General features: G+C 40.0%; 1 protein-coding gene, 1 non-coding gene and 1 pseudogene across 2 annotated transcripts in view; 2 read left to right on the forward strand and 1 right to left on the reverse strand.

The window, feature by feature from the left end:
* The window catches only part of Dnah3 (dynein axonemal heavy chain 3), a 197,007-nt gene that overhangs the window by 74,350 nt on the left and 106,058 nt on the right, over positions 1–16,599 (reverse strand). The window contains exons 35-39 of the mRNA XM_042689859.1: positions 15,968–16,079; positions 12,404–12,645; positions 9,842–9,942; positions 7,397–7,502; positions 3,532–3,661 (exon numbers count right to left, since the gene is read on the reverse strand). Of these exons, the coding sequence (XP_042545793.1) occupies positions 3,532–3,661; positions 7,397–7,502; positions 9,842–9,942; positions 12,404–12,645; positions 15,968–16,079 (691 nt within the window). The remainder of the gene's footprint in view (positions 1–3,531; positions 3,662–7,396; positions 7,503–9,841; positions 9,943–12,403; positions 12,646–15,967; positions 16,080–16,599) is intronic.
* LOC122116196 lies at positions 5,797–6,156 on the forward strand (annotated as a pseudogene).
* On the forward strand, positions 8,022–8,128 carry LOC122116208. Its single transcript, XR_006148914.1, has one exon. It is a non-coding gene; the product is annotated as a U6 spliceosomal RNA (small nuclear RNA).

The raw sequence follows: 16,599 nt of genomic DNA on the forward strand, positions 1-16,599 counted from the left end.
GAAGAGCTGAGGGACAGCGCCCAGGCCCAGAGTTCAGGTCCCATGACCGGACCAAAAAAAAAAAGAATGTCTGATAATTATTTTGAGTATATACTCAGAAGTGAAAATCTGGGCAAATTTATATTTCCTTTTTTTTTTTGAGCCACCAAAGTATTTTCCATACCTACTATATCATGTTAAATTCCCAACAACAATCTGTAAGGATTCCAGTTTCTCCACATCCTCATTGGTGTTTGTTTTTTATTTGTAGCCACCCTAATAGGTCAGAGGTAATTTGATATTATTATGACTCTGACTTTCATTTTCCTAATAATTAGTGATGTTGATTATTATCATGTAATTATTGGCTATTTATCTTCTTTGGAGAAATGTCTCTTCAAGTCCTTTATTCATTTTTGTATTACATTGTTTTATTTTTTGAATTTGAGTGATTCTCTTCATATTCTGAATATAAATCCTCTTTATGTAATTTGCTGACATCTTGTTCTATTCTGACTCTGTTGGTAATTCTTTTTTTAATGCATTAAGATTTTAAATTTTGATGAATTCTAATTTACTTATTTTTTTTTGTTGCCTGTGTCTTTGGTGTCAAGTCCAAGAACTCATTGATTCAATGTCATGAGCTTCTACTTTTTGTTTCTTTTGAAAGTTTTGTAATTTTTGCTTTATCTTTAGATATTTTACACATTTAATTTTCATATACCATATTGGGTAATGGCTATATTGCTCAAAGTGATATACACATTCAAACTATTGCATATCATTATCCCAAAGAGAATAAGGCAAGAGAAGAGAAAAGGCAAGATGGCAGGTGAGAAAGATTTGCTCTTTTAATTCTTTGAATGTTAAGAATCTGGTGACAGAAAAGAGATTACATTCTGAAGAAAGAAAGACAAGAAAAAAAAATCCAGAAACTATATAGGATGGGAACTCAGAAACTACAGTGAAATAACCCAGCAGAAGAAAAGCCAGCAAGAGTTCTGAGCCCTCTTGAGCGGCAGGAGTTAGGAAAGAAGATATAATTAAAATTGAGACTTATTAGGCAGCGACTATTCCACTGTGGAAGGCTAGCCCTACTGTAGAAAAGTCATCCTGCCATTCCTCTTATCTCAGAGGGTGACAATAAGACTTCATCTTGAGAGAGTCCCTGTTACTCTAGGGACCTACAAATAAAGAGCTATTACCGTTCAAGAAAATGTATGAAACTTTGCTATAGAACTTGGGTCACAGGAGGTGGGTAAGGAGAGGAAGAGAGTCTAATGGGTCCCTTTATAGAAAGGTTAAACTGCAGGACATTACACTGGCAGCTTGGCCATTAGAAGCAGCTGCTGAGGCGTGGTAGTGCTGGGTGACAGCTTGGGACTCCTTGACAAGTCACATGGCAGAGGCACTGGTGACTGTTGTATTTGCCCACTGAGGAGTGCATTGGTGACTCACAATACCCAACAGAAGCACCATTAGAGATGACTGCTCCAGACATCTGGCCGTGAATGACACCCCCTGCCCAGACCCTCTATTGAGTCTTGAAACAGAAGCTTAGGAGTAATAGAAATACCATTAGAAGCAGAATGATCTATAAAAATATGGGGGTAGCAGTTGTTTGTGACTTTACCCTCCCCATCCTGGAGAGAATCCTATCTCCTGAGGCCAGGGTGGCAATGAGCCTTTGAGTCTGACACTTTCAATAATCACTATCTAATGTGACAGAGTGAAGAGTGGGTTAGACCTAAATTATGAGCTTTTCACAGCCTATTGCACTCCACAGAGAGGTTTATATATCAGCCGAGAATCACAAAAACAATAGAAAATCCATATATTGTTATATATAAATCTATTGGTCTTTGGTAATATTTTGGCTTGGCCATTTTGATTTTTTAATTTGCTTATCTGATCTTTTATGCATATTCCTTATAGGCCATTTACTTTTTTGGGAGGGGACCAGTCCTGGGGCTTGAACTCAGGGCCTAGGGGCTATCCCTGAGCTTTTGTGCTTAAAGCTAGCCCCTACCTCTTGAGCCACAGTTCTACTTCTGGAATTCTGCAGATAAGAGCCTCACAGACTTTTCTGCATAGGCTGAACCACAATCCTCAGCTCTCAGCCCACTGAGTAGCTAAGTTAACAGGTGTAAGGCACAGAGACCCCATTCTTTTTAAAAGCTATTTTGAATGGAATGATGTTCTTAATTTTTCCCTCCTTCTGTACATCAACAATGGCTGGTGTATAGAAAAGCTTTTCTGTGTGTGTTAGTTTTGTATGTTACTACATTGCTGAGGGTGTCTATCAGGAGTTCTGGGGGCAAATCTTTAAGATTCTTTAGGTATAGGATCATATAATCTGCAAAACAGAATAAGTACCTTATAACTTATGTTTAACTATTACTCATGTTACTTTTCTTTTTTGGGGGGGAGGGTCCAATCATGGAGCCTGAACTCTGGGCCTGCACGCTGTCCCTCAGCTCTTCAGCTCAAGGCTAGTGCTTTACCACTTGAGCCACAGCACCACTTACGGCTTTTTTTTTCTGCTTATGTGGTGCTGAGGAATTGAACCCAGGGCCTCATGCATGCAAGGCAAGCGCTCTACCATTGAGCCACCTTCCCAGCCCCTCAAGTTACATTTTTAATTTGTGTCTACAATGCTTTTAGAAGAAATGAACTAAGAAAATGTGTCAGAAGTTGTAAAGATTCATCTTGAATTTGTCATCTTGGAAAGAAAATTAACATGTAATAAAAGTTCTCCAAATGAACACACCTGTAGTCTTCTGCAGTAGAATGCAGTGGAATCTGATTTGTGTGAAATACGGAAATACATGATTGTGTCTTGGGAAATTCATAAAACACTGAAGTACTGTTTTAAAATATCCTGAAGAAGTTTCATAGTTTTGGACACCTATGTGATTAGTTTTCCTATAGTACATTCATAGTTTTAGAATTTTTTTCTGAGATGCATTCATATCTATCATCTAAACCCATCTCCTATCAAGATAACTTTGTTTGGTAGAGATAGACAGGAGCCTTCGGCCAAGAAAAGATGGGATAATTTGCTTAAAAAAAAAAAATCAACCCTGGCATTGGTACCTCACATTTATAATCCTAGCTACTAAAGAGGCTGAGATCTGAATATCGAGGTTCAAAGCCAGCCCAGGTAGAAAAATCTGAGGTTCTTATCGCCAAATAACTAGCAGAAACCAGGTGTGGAGGTGTGGCTCAAGTGGTAAGTGGTGGCCTTAAGCAAAAAAGCTAAACAAATATGTGAGACCCTGAGTCAAGCCCTAGTATTGACAGGCACACCTGCACACAAGCACACACACACACACACACACACACACACACACCTGCACACAAGCACACACACACACACACACACACACACACCATTATTGAGCAAAACAAAATACACAGACTCTCCCAGGAAATTCTACTATCTACAATTCAAAGGCCCTCTTGTTCTTAATTGCAGGGGCTAAAGAGTAATGAGGACAGACAAAAGCCAAAGGCCCCCCTTCCTCCCCCGGCCTGTCCTATTGTACTTACCAAATAGAGAAGAGTACAGTCTCATCATGGTATAGGCCAGATGTATGGGAGATGTTTGGACCACAAATTTACAATGAAGGCGACAAAATTCTAGGCAGGGCTGGACTAGCCACATGAACATGTCATTGACCTGAGAGTAGAAAACTCTGTGAGCTTTGTAGACATCTAAAAGGACATTATCTCAGGAGGCTAAGATTGGTTAAGATTGCTGGTTAACTTTGAGTGTAGGTTCAAATGTTTTTATTTATTTATTTATTTATTTGTCAGTCATGGGGCTTGAACTCAGGGCCTGGGCGCTGTCCCTGAGCTCTTTTATGCAAGGCTAGCACTCAAACACTTGGAGCCAAAGTGCCATTTCCAGTTTTCTTGTGGTTAATTGGAGATAAGCGTCTCAGACTTTCCTGTCCAGGCTGGCTCAAACCACAGTTCTCAGATGGCTTAGCCTTCTGAGTAGCTAGGATGACAGGCATGAATCACAAGTGCCTGACAGGTTCAAATTTAAAATACTTCACTTTTCATCTTTTCTTGGGTTTCCCCAGGATCCAGAGCACAGCGCCCAGATTGCGTTGTGATCAATCACAAGGAGAAAGAGCAGATAAGCCAGAGTGTTTGACAAATCCGATGGGTTAAATGAATTTTCAATTTATGATATTTTCAATGTGTTGATGAGTGTGTCAAGACATTATCCCATCTTAAGCTCAGGAGCAACTACATGAAATCAGATGCTATTTGCTGAGCATCTAATAATTGCATTGCAGTCCACAGTGCTGGGGATAAAAGGGGAATATGATGACAAGACCTCTGCTAGCTCATAATCTGTTTGTAATATCTGAGTTGCTATTCGTTGGCAGAAAGTTAGAAAAACCCCAGACAAAGGCTGCCAGTAGTCAGCCTTTGTCCCTTCTCCATCCTTGCTAAAAAGCAAAAGAATATCTCTCCCTTAGTCAAGTTTACCAAGCTGGCAGCCTTGCAGAAGACTGCTGACAACCTTGAGGCACCAGCTGCACTGAGTTGCCGTATTAGTCAGGGGCTTATAATAAAAATCATTTCTGTAATAGTGTCGATAGCATTGATAGTATTAATCATGCTGACCAAGTCAAGATTATGTTTTGCCTATGCTCCCGTGACTCAAGGCTATGTTTTGCTTCTGTAATCTTGCTTGCTTGCCTCAGTAACAGGGCCTTTAGACCACCAATTAAAGACCACACCACTGGGCTGGGAAGGTGGCTCAGTGGTAGAGTGCTTGCCTTGCATGCATGGGGCCCTGGGTTCGATTCCTCAGCACCACATAAACAGAAAAAGCCGGAAGTGGCGCTGTGGCTCAAGCAGTAGAGCACTTGCCTTGAGCTGAAGAGCTGAGGGACAGTGCCTAGGCCCAGAGTTCAGGTCCACAACCAGCAAAAAAAAAAAAAGGACCACCACAGAGTGGTCCTACTATGGGCAGCCTATTGCAAATTACCATGCTATTTACCATAAAGAACAAATGAATTTAAAGGTCATATAACTATAACCAATGAAAATGTGCCAAACCTGTACAAGACGTATGTCAAAAAACGAACTTTACAACTTTGGCAAGGGGGTGGAGGAATAAGATATGTACTTATTACTAATTGTAACCCCTCTGTACAGTATTTACACAATAAAAAACTTATTAATAATAATAAAAAAATATGTGCCAAACCTGTCTTGCATGCTCCTCTATGTAAGTCTATGTAACCTACCCCTTAATAGCCCCAGCTTGAGGACTGCTCAGGGTTGCAGCCACAGCTCCCAAATCTGTGCTGTGTCCCTGGCTGGTCAGCTATCTACTTCCCCAATAAATTCATCTTTTTACATGAGGGTATCTCTGAGTGGTGGGCTCTTTTCCCCATAACACTGATGGAGGGGGGACAAAAACAAAAGAAATAAATTTTAAAAACCAATGCAGTAACTAAAGTGCAGATGATGGGGCATGTTAGCAAGAAACCAAAGTGTTATAATGGAGAATAACAAGAAAAGCATAAACAGAGTGTTCAGAGAAGCCTTTTTGGAATAGTGGACCTTTCTGCTGGGAAGTAATGATAAAGGTGAGCCATCCATGAGATAAACTGGGTCAAGATTTCCATATGAAGAATAAAATGTGCAAAATCCTTGAGGTGGTAAAACCTGGGTTTTCCAGGAATGTAAAGAAAACAGGAGACCCCGCCCCGGAAATGCATGTTCTAGGTTTCTGTGTGCTTAGGTGCCTGAGCTAATGAGGGTCTAAGTCCTGGGCAGTCAAAGAGTGTGGTTAGCAAGATGAACAAAGATGTGCAGGTGAGAGCAGCAATTAACCAAAAAGTTAATAGAAACTGGAGAAAGAGAGAGCTTCAAAGAGTTGCTGAGAGCTAAATTAATTGAATGTGGCTGGAAGGATCAGCTGAAGGCACACTGTAAAGAGGTAATTAAAGAAAAAGGATTGGAACTCGTTACTGTTGATGACTTGGTGGCTGAAATCACTCCAAAAGGCAGAGCCCTGGTACCTGACACTGTAATGAAGGAACTCCAACAAAGAATAAGAACATTCCTTGCTCACCATGCCAGTCTTTAAGGTTGAATTAGATTGTGTTGTTCTATGGTTTTATTTCTGAAAATTTGCCATAAATTCAAACTCAGTCTCCCAAAACAAAGTCCTTTTTTGTATGATGGTATACAGTTTTCAGTAATGGTTTATACATTAACACATTTCCCCTAAATGTGTTATTTTAATAAATATCTCATGAATAAAAAAAGAGGGGGGACTGGGAAGATAGCTCAGTGAAAGAGTGCTTGCCTTGCATGCATGAGGCCCTGGGTTCGATTCCCCAGCACCACATAAGCAGAAAAAGCTGGAAGTGGTACCATGGTTCAAGTGGTAGAGGGCTAGCTTGAGCTGAAGAACTAAGGGACAGCACCCAGGCTGAGAGTTCAGGCCCCATGACCAACAAAAATAAGTAATACATAAATAAAAAAGAAAACAGGAAGGCTAGGGAATAATGGGCCAGGGCTAGAGAGAGCCAATAGAGGAGGCCACAGAGTTGGGTAGGGCCAGATCACAACAAGCCCTGACAAGATGAAGTTAGATCTTGTGCCAAGACCATTTCAGAATTTCTGATGGGCTTTCGGGTATAGAACTTTGGCAACTCCAGAACATGTGTATATGTGGACAGGTGATATTGATACTTTTATGTGTATGTGGGGGGGGGGGGCAGATGATTGTATCAATGTGTGTGTGTGTGTGTGTGTGTGTCTGTGTCTGTGTCTGAGTGTGGTAACAGACATGTTGTCACCCAGAGTATTTCTATAATAAGGTGGAACTTTCTTAGTTTCCTCCATAGAATACTTTTCTAAGGACTCCTACTTATTCGGGGAAGTACAAGGGACACCACAAACAGGCTGACTTTATTCCTGCTTCCCTGGTTTTGAGCATGTAGTCAGGAACCCACATAACCTAAACTTTCCTGTCTTTTAGGATGGGAAAGGAGAGTAGTCACTGGTCAGTTGTACTAGCTGCAAAGCGAGCATTTCTAACCAGTCCTGGATTCCTCCCAGTGGGAAGTGTGGAGAGCAGGTTCCAGATATAACTGCAGGATGACAGCACAGAGGGACATGAGTTTTCCACTGGGGAGAAGAAGAATGATGGAGAAGGTGGACAATGAAGAATCAGTTCACTGCTCTATGCCACACCTAACACATGCAGAAGAAAGTTGGAAACATGGCAGACAGCCAGGAAACAAAGAGAACTGGCGATGGACAGGGAATTTATTTCCTGCCCTTTCTTGCTTCCTGGAATGATGAAGATGTATGTAGAAGGTCCTGGAGATGAGTTCGGAAGTGGGGGGAGAATAAAGAGAACCAAAGGTCTCACCAATTCCTTGTGCTCCGCAGTGAGGCTGGAAGGTAGGGTGTCCATATATGAATCTTTTAGGGGCCTCCAGCTTAGCTGATGGGGCTCCATGTAGATCATGCCACACCTAGTTGCATAAACAGAGAATGAGGAAGGTGCTGTCTTTTTTATTGTACTATTCCTCAAGCACTGAGCTAAGCCTTAATGGATTGGCAATAAATGTCATCTAACTATGTGATCACTCTTATCCTATTCCCTTGGGCTTCCCCACTTAAGGTAACACAGCATCTTGAATCTTGATTTCTTCCCTTCTTATATATTTTTATAGAATTTTATATGTTTCTGAAATAACATGTATTTTTCTTTTCTTTTTGGTGCTCCTGGGGAGAGAATTCAATGCTTCCCACTACCACTTGAGCCACTGCTCCAAGTGCTTGTGCTTTTAGTTAATTTTTAAGATAAAGCCTTATGCTCTTGCCCCAGCTAGTCTTAGAACACAATCCTCCTACCTCCACCTCCCAAGTAGCTGAGATTACAGGCATCTGCCACTGTGTCAGACATGTAAATGTATTTTTTAGATATTGTTTTATTGTTAGTATAAAGTTGGTGTACAGAGGAGTTATAGGCAGGTAAAGAGTGCATTTCTTTGCTCGCTTTGGCAGCACATATACTAAAATTGTAATGATACAGAGAAGATTAGCATAGCCCCTATGCAAGGATGATATGCAAATTCGTGAAGCATTCCATATTTTTTTGTTCAACCACTCTGAAAACAGTATGGAGGTTCCTTAAAAGACTCCACATAGAGCTCCCCTATGACCCAACAATTCCACTTCCAGACATTTACCCAAATGATCACAAACAAGGCCATGTTAAAGCTACCAGCACAACCATGTTTATTGCAGCATTATTCACCATAGCTAAGATATGTAAACAACCCAGATGCCCCTCAGTAGATGAGCAGATTAAGAAAATGTGATGGAGGAGGCTGCAATGCTTGGTAAGAAATGTACGCATTATCCTGCCCATGTAACTGTAACTCCTCTGTACAGTATGTTCACAAATAAAATTAAATTAAATTAAAAAAAAAAGAAAATGTGATATATATATATATATATGTATATGTGTATATCTATGTATATATATATAATGGAATTCTATGCTTCCATCAGAAAGAATGACACAATCCTATTTGTTAGGAAATGGAAAGGCTTGGGAAAAAATCATATTAAGTGAAGTAAGCCAGACTCAAAGAAATATAGGTCCCATGGTTTCCCTTATTTGCAATAACTAATATACATCTAGGACATTCTCATCAGATGGGCAGAAAAGCTCAAAAGCTATGTACCATATAAGATGATGCTAAGCTAAATGAACCTCAAGATATGGATATAGAGGTTTTTCTTTGTTGTTGTTGTTTTTAATGTACTAGGTGATTTTTTGTTTCTTTTGTATGTTCTTCCCCCTATGTTATATTCCTTGTTGTCACTATATTTGATTTTGGCACCCTGCATCTTGTATATACATTTATCTATTTTGGGAAGGGGAAGGGGACACAGGACACAGGGTGACCTATTGCAACAATGATACTCACAAGACACTATATTAGAAATGATCTTTACAACTTTGTTGGGGGTTGGAGGGGGGAAAGTAGGGGAAGTAGGGGAGGGAAAGGATAGTAGGAAAAAACAAAAGAGGAAGTAACAATGTTCAACAAGAAATGTATCATTGTCTTACTCATGTAGCTGTAATCCTGCTGTGCAGCATCTTTACAATAAAATAAAGTAAAAATAGAGTACATTTCTTTTTGGACAATGTCACCCTTCCCTCCCTTTCTCCCAGGGTACATGTATTTTCATCTTAATTATTTTCTTTCTTGTCTATTTTTTAAACAATTTAGGAGGGGAATCATGCTATAGTTAATGTTGGACTTCCTTTTATACAAAATATTATGATTTGATCTACTACGCAGTTACTACTAAGTTACTGATGCTGCCAAGGCTGCTTATTTATTTCTTTTGCAATATATATATATATATATATATATATATATATATATATATATATATATATATATAGTTAGATATTTGCATTGTTATTGCAATTTATTAATTCACTCCTATTAATAAGTATTTGGGCAGTTTCCAACTGTTTGTTATTGGTCATTGTGCCAGTATGAATATTCATACTGGGGCACCATATACTTAGGAGCAGAATTGCTGGATCCTAAGGGCAAATGAAAGCTCCACTTGAGCCAATGGCATGCTCTTTTCCAAAGTGCTTGCTTGATGTGGACTTCTACCAGCAGTGTGGGTTGAAGACTGATGTTACAAGTCTAATAATAATGGGGAGATAATGGGGTGGTCTTCTAGAGCTTAATCACATTTGTGGATTTTAGAGCTTTCCCTCCTGTTTAGGGTTTGCTGGTCACACCTTCTCCCCAGGTGCCAGTGCACCCTGACTTACCTGCTCACAGTGGCTGGGGAGGCCTGCTCTAGGTCTGCTGGCTCAAAGATCAGACTCATCTTGGCACTCATCTGGATAATCTCTCCACTCATTAAACATAACTGCAAGAGAAAACAGAATGGAGGGGGGGAGGAGGGAAGGGTGGGAATGGAGGAGGGCACAGCAGTTAAATTACATCCATCAGTGAAGGGTCTCAGTGGAGACAGAGTCAGTTTGAGTGTATACCACAAACATTTGCTGAGCATTTACCATGGTCCAGGCATGATTCTAAGTGCACAGGATAAAACAGACAAAAATATCCTTTTCTTAGGGGTCTACATTCTGCTGGAGAAGATACATGATAATCAAAATACATAGTATAGGAAAAAATTCTCAGGAGAGAAGCAAAAAGGGGGTGATGAAGAGGGCTTAGTCATGGCTAAATGAATTATACTTTTAGATAGTAAGGAAGAGAAATCACAAGGTTGCAATCTTAAGTGAAGAACTGAGAAAGAAGTTACCAGCTCCAATGAAGCGTCTTAGTCCCTTCTTGTTTTTAACATAAAAGTTAAGTGTACATCTTCATCTTGTCATATTTACTCAAGTCAAAGATGCATTTTTGAACTTCTCACATAGACTAACCATGGTGACAAAAACACTCTCTAAATCCTGTTTAGAGCTGAATGGAAGACCACTGGAAATCCTACTGTTTGAAAGGCACTAAATTTTGGTGGGTGTACCTGTACTGGGGCATGAACTCAGGGCTTTAGTCTCTTCGCTCATCTTTTTCACTCAAGTCTGGCACTCTCCACTTCTGGCTTTTGCTGTTAACTGTTTGTCTATCTGGGCTAGGTTCAAACTATGATCCTCAGTCTCCTAAGTAGCTAGTATTACAGACCTGAGCCATCCAAGATCAGTGGAAACTGTGGTTGTCAACATATTACAGAACCTGAAAATCATAGGTGAATCTTAGAATATGTACTTAGAACACCTGGCATCTGCCATGATGGGCTCAAGAGAAAAAGTTAAGTTCTAATAAGACAAAGCTAGGGCCCCAACCCCTCTGAGGAGAGAAAATACCACAGATTCCTGCTGATCATCTTAATTGTGACTACAACATTCCCTGCATGTTACCTGATTCATGTCTCTGTATACATACCTAGATAAGGTCCACAACCACCAAATTCTGCCATCTCTAAATATCAATAGCTTGACTATAGCTCCACTTCTTATACCACAAGAACAACAATTAAGAAACTCCTTAATTGTGACTCTCTTTATATTACTAAACTCAAAACCATTTAGCACATTCATTTATATAGTCCATATCATGTAATATTATTTGTTTCTATTTTTCTATGCTATATAATCAAAATTATGCATAGAGTGTAATTAATATATGTGTATAATTTGGGTAAGTAGTCTTCATTGGGAGACTTCTATTGTTAAATATGACTCTCTCTTAGGCTTGTGACACTTAAACAGTTTGAGAACAACATGTTGATTTGATGGTGATATATATTTCAGTGATATATTTCTTATTTTATGATTTTAATAATACTGTTGTACAGTTCTGGGTATATTTCAGATACTATATATAAGCAGTTTGCAAATATTAATTCATCTAATCTTCTGAACAACATTTTGAGGTAGATATTGTCCTCATTTTATAGGTGATAGATTTGAGGCACTGAGAAACTAAATAGCTTCTGATGTTACATAGCTGGTAATGGAAGAGCCAGTCTTTGAACCTAACTGCTTGGCTCAAGGCCAAATTCTTTAGTGTTACTATTTTTACTGTGGCAGAATGTATTTTCCAAAGACTACTGCAATAATGTTCCAAAATCTATTCTCATTCCACATGCAGGTTTATAATGTGACTTTCTCCATTTCCATCAAGAGATAGAGTCTATTTCTCTACTTCTTTGAATCCAGACAAGCCCTGTGATGACGTGTGTGTGTGTGTGTGTGTGTGTGTGTGTGTGTGTGTGTGTGTGTGTGTGTAAAATCAATACTGGGGCTTAAACTCTGGGCCTGGGAGCTATTCCTTAGATTTTTCACTCAAATCTGATGCCCTACCACTGAGCCAAACCTCTACTTCTGGTTTTTAATGGTTAATTGGAGGTAAGTGTCTCAACCTTTCCTACCTGGGCTAACTTCAAAATGTTAAATATCAGGTCTCAGTCTCCTGAGTAGCTAGGATTACAGACATGAACTACCAGGGCCCAGAAAGCCCTTAAATATTGAATGAAAAAGTCATCTTGGCTGTATATCCTCTAGTTCTAGTGAAATCACAAGAACTAGAAACCAATTGGCCAGCTGAAGTCTTTCAAAATTCCCCACCCCCCAAAATCATAAGAAAAAATAGTTATTTTAAGCCATTATTAGACCCTAGATAGTTATTGACTATAAATACAAACAGCAATACTGTTGAGAAATTAGATAAATGTCATTCTCTTATGGGGCATTTGCTCAAAGTGTAATAAATGCATGTCTTCTATTGTTTTCTTCTATTGTTTTGATGACTGACTTCAATATGAGTTTATACCCCACACATGAACAAGTAATAGACCCTGTAGCTACCTTTTTATTATCATCCAGAACAGTGTTCATGTTTTCAATCCAAACAGCATCCACTGGCCCATCAAAGATAATCCATTTGCGGTCATCAGACATAGAAGATGCTTGTTCCCGGAAAGCATTGGCTAGGACACCATCTGTCCACTCATGACTCACTGGGTCAAAGCACCCGTACAGCTGTCCCATTGTGATGGCCTTGGGGTTGATGATCTTGTACTCCACACCAAATTCCTCCATCTTGTTGGCTGGAGAAGAAGGTCCAACATCAATTAAAAGGCTCTGGTAAGACCAGACCTTAGAAAAAATAATGCTACCTCAAACTCGAACCAGCATTGATAAATATGCAACCCAAGGAGAGTTCTTGTTTGTTTATTTATTCCTTCAATCCTGGAAACTGAACTCAAGTGCTTCACACATGGTAAGCAGATGCTTTACCATTTGAGCCATGGCCCCACCCTTTTGGGCATTTTTGTTTTTGGTGTGTGTGTGTGTGCGCGCGCGTGCGCGCGCGCATGCAGGTGTGCATACTGGGGGTGATCCCTTAGATTTTTCACACAAGACTAATGCTTGAGCCTTAGCACCACTTCTGGTTTTGGTGGTTAATTGAGATAAGAATCTCAGAGACTTTCCTGCCAGGGTTGGCTTCAAACCTCAATCCTTAGAGCTTATCTTCCTGAATAGCTAAAGCTTACAGGCATGAGCTTCTAGTGTCTGGCTATGAAGATTGTTCTGTTTTGGGCAGGGCTTCACACTTTCTTTGGTTTTCTTTCTCCAGGCTAACACTCTATCACTTGAACCATACCTCTACTTCCCATGTTTTTGTATTTGAGACAGAGTGTCACTGCTGACTTTGCTTGGGCTGGCTTTGTCCAAGTTAGTCTCCACCCCCTTAGTAGACAAGATTAGAGGAGTGATCACCATGCCTGGTCCAAGAACAGTTTTTATAAACTGTGAGCTCAGTTCTTTCATAGATTTTAAATTTAAATACATTTTTAATTGTTGGGTTACCATAGCCATTAGTTTCACAGTACACTTTATTTTGAGTCTTGTTTCAAATGTGCTGATCAGATCCAAGACTAATGCAATTGGGCTGGGCCTAAAAGAACTTAAGCATTGAAGAAGAGAGTCACTATTTCATCATCTCTCTTAGTCTGCCTTGCTGTCATAGTCCCTAACTACCTTGGCGTTGGCTAGGAATCTGGAAAATAATGGTTACATTTTTCTATCTGATGGCTAATTTAGCCCTGAAAGCTTTTCCTCAACTGCTCAGTAAGTGTCATTTGTCCTCTGAAAAATACACATACTATTTTAGTAATAGCACCAAATTGGAATATTTAGGCTAAATGGTTGGCACAGTATATATATTTAATAACAGAAAATAATGACATTTTTAAATCATCCTTCAAAGTAAGAGAAAGTTGGAGTGCTTGGGTCATGTCCAAAAACAAAATAACAAAAAACTACTTTTACAGAATCCTACAAAGACACTGTAGTAGCATCCTTCTTATGCTTTTAACGTCTTGCTTTTTTTGTGATACTGGAATTTGATCTCAGGGCCTTACACTTGCTAGGCAGATACTCTGCCACTTGAGCCACACACCTATCTACCATCCTTTCTTATTTTTTTTTTAAATTCATGCTTTAGTCATAGTCATAACCCCCTCCCCTCAGAGCTGGCCTTGGATTATAATCCTCATACCTATTCCTCCCACATAGCTGAAGTTAAGGGACACACAACTGTGTCTGGCTTATTTGTTGAGATGAAGTCTTGCTTATCTTTTGTCTAGGCTGGCCCTAAACTATAATCGTCTCAATCTCTACTTTCTGAATAGCTGAAATTACAGTCATGAACTACCTAGCCCAGCCAACTCCTGTAGTCTCTTAAAACATATTCACATAAACTGGATGCCAGTGGCTCATGCCTGTAATCCTAGCTACTCAAGAGGCTGAGATGTGAGGATTGCAGTGTGAAGCCAGACCTGAAAGGCAAGTATATGAAAATCTTATCTCCACTAAACTACTAAAAAAAGCTGGAAGTGGCACTCTGGCTCAAGTGGTAGAGCATTAACCTTGAGCAAAAGCAGCTCAGGAACAGCACCCATGCCCTGAGTTCAAGCCCCAAGACTGTCACAAAAAAAGAAAAATATTCATATGCTCTAATTGTCATTGTAATCAAAACTTGAATGCCCAAATGAGGCTCTTGGTCCTCAACACGAAAATCTCAAAGAGCTCTAACAGCAACTTGATCATTGAAAAGGTCTGTCACATCCATGCCAGGGGACCACATAGAGGCAGGCAGGCACAGGAGAAAGATTATTACAGGTTTATTAGAGGAGCCATATTTCTCCCGGAGAGAGAGCACATGGCAACCTCCACTATCTAGGTAGCAGCAGGATCTCAGGGTTAAGAAGTGAAGTATCTAGGAGTTCAGGTGGGTCTGGGCAGAGAGAGGGAGGGGCCAGCTGTATGAAGGGAACTCCAGGGCAGGGAGCTCAGGTTTGGGTGGAGCTAAGGACCAAGGGTGGGCATAAGGCTTACAATCATCAAATGTCATTAGGAAACAATTTTAAATGAAATATTGGACTTGAAGAAGTAAATATGTAAAAATATATCTAACATGGCAACCACAGGCTTGTAATTTATACTAAAACAAACAAAATGTCTGCCTATTTCCCTGGCAGTCAAAGTAGCTTCCATTTACTGAGTAGGTGCAAGTGCTAGGGAATTTACCTGTATAATTTCATTTATATAGGTATAGTTCTCACAATCATCCCATTTTAGAGTTGAGAAAAATGGAAGATAAGGGAGGTTTAGTCATTTACTCAACTCAAGTCTCACTAAAAGGAACTCTTCACTGGGAGCCAGTCACCTATACCTGCTATCCTAGCTACTCAGGAGTCTGAGATCTGTTGATTGAAAGCCAGCCCAGAAAGTCTATGAGACTCTTATCTCCATTTAACCACCAAGAAGATGGAAGCTGAAGTGTGGATCAAAGGGGTAAAGTGCTAGCCTGGAGCAAAAAAGCTATGAGACAGTGCCCAGGCCATGAGTTCAAGCCCTAGTACTGGCACCAAAAACAAAAAAGTATGAACTCTTATCCTCTACCTTAAAAGGAAGGAAGAAGGAAAGAAGGAAAGAAGGAAGGAAGGAAAGAAAGAAGGAAGGAAGGAAGGAGGAAAAGTTGGAAAGGAAAGAAATGGAAAAGAAAGAAAAGGGAAGAATGGATGGCAGGAATAAAAGTAAAAGAAAAGAAACAATGTGATGGTTTGGATTTGCTTTTGGACTAATTTTGTTTAAGCCATGACAGGAGTTTCTCTCTTATTGGAAAGCAATTGTATGAACCACATTCAACATTTATAGAATATTTCTCCAGTTTTTATAATATGCCCATAAAGTCCCTTGTTAGAAGCCACACTCCCTCACTGTTTATTTGTTATGTGCCACATTCTACTGTCTCTGACAATCAGGACCCAGGGCTACCAAAACACAGCTTTGATATTATCTCCCTGAAGCCAGCCAATGATTAGGGATTCCTAACCTCAACCCAAGCCAGGGATATGAGCTTACCTGCATGCAAATCACCCAAAGCTGCAGCCAACACTTTATAAGCAGAGGTCTTGCCACCCATAGGGTCTCCAACAATCATAAAGCCATGTCTTACCAGCATCATTTCATAGATCTGGGATGAAAAATTATACAAGAAATTAGCAGTTAGACACTAGTGTTCAGACCTATAACCCAAGAGGCTGAGGATTGATTTGCAGTTAGAAGCCAGCCTGGGCAGGAAAGTCCATGAGATTTGTATCTCCAGTTAAACACCAAAAAAGCTGGAAGTGGAACCACAGTTCAGTGGACAGAACTCCAGTCTTGAGCTAAAAAGCTAAGGGATGGAGAGGCACTGTAGCTCAAGTGGTAGAGCGCTAGCCTTGAACTAAAGAGTTGAGGGACAGTGCTCAGGCCCAGAGTTCAAGTCCCACGACCGACCAAAAAAAATAAAAAAGCTAAGGGATAATATATCCAGGCCCTGAGTTCAAGTACCAGTACCAGTGAATGTGCTTGAGCTTTAAAAAGCTCCCCTCTGGGTGCCAGTCACTCATGTATGTAATCCTATGAGACTCTTATCTCAAATTAACCTCTCAAAATCTGAAAGTGGCACTGTGGCTCAAGTGGTAGACCACTAGTCTTGAGCACAAAGAGGC

This window comes from Dipodomys spectabilis, unplaced genomic scaffold (assembly GCF_019054845.1).
Source record: "Dipodomys spectabilis isolate Male_0828 unplaced genomic scaffold, ASM1905484v1 ptg000127l, whole genome shotgun sequence".
Classification (NCBI taxonomy): Eukaryota; Metazoa; Chordata; class Mammalia; order Rodentia; family Heteromyidae; genus Dipodomys; species Dipodomys spectabilis.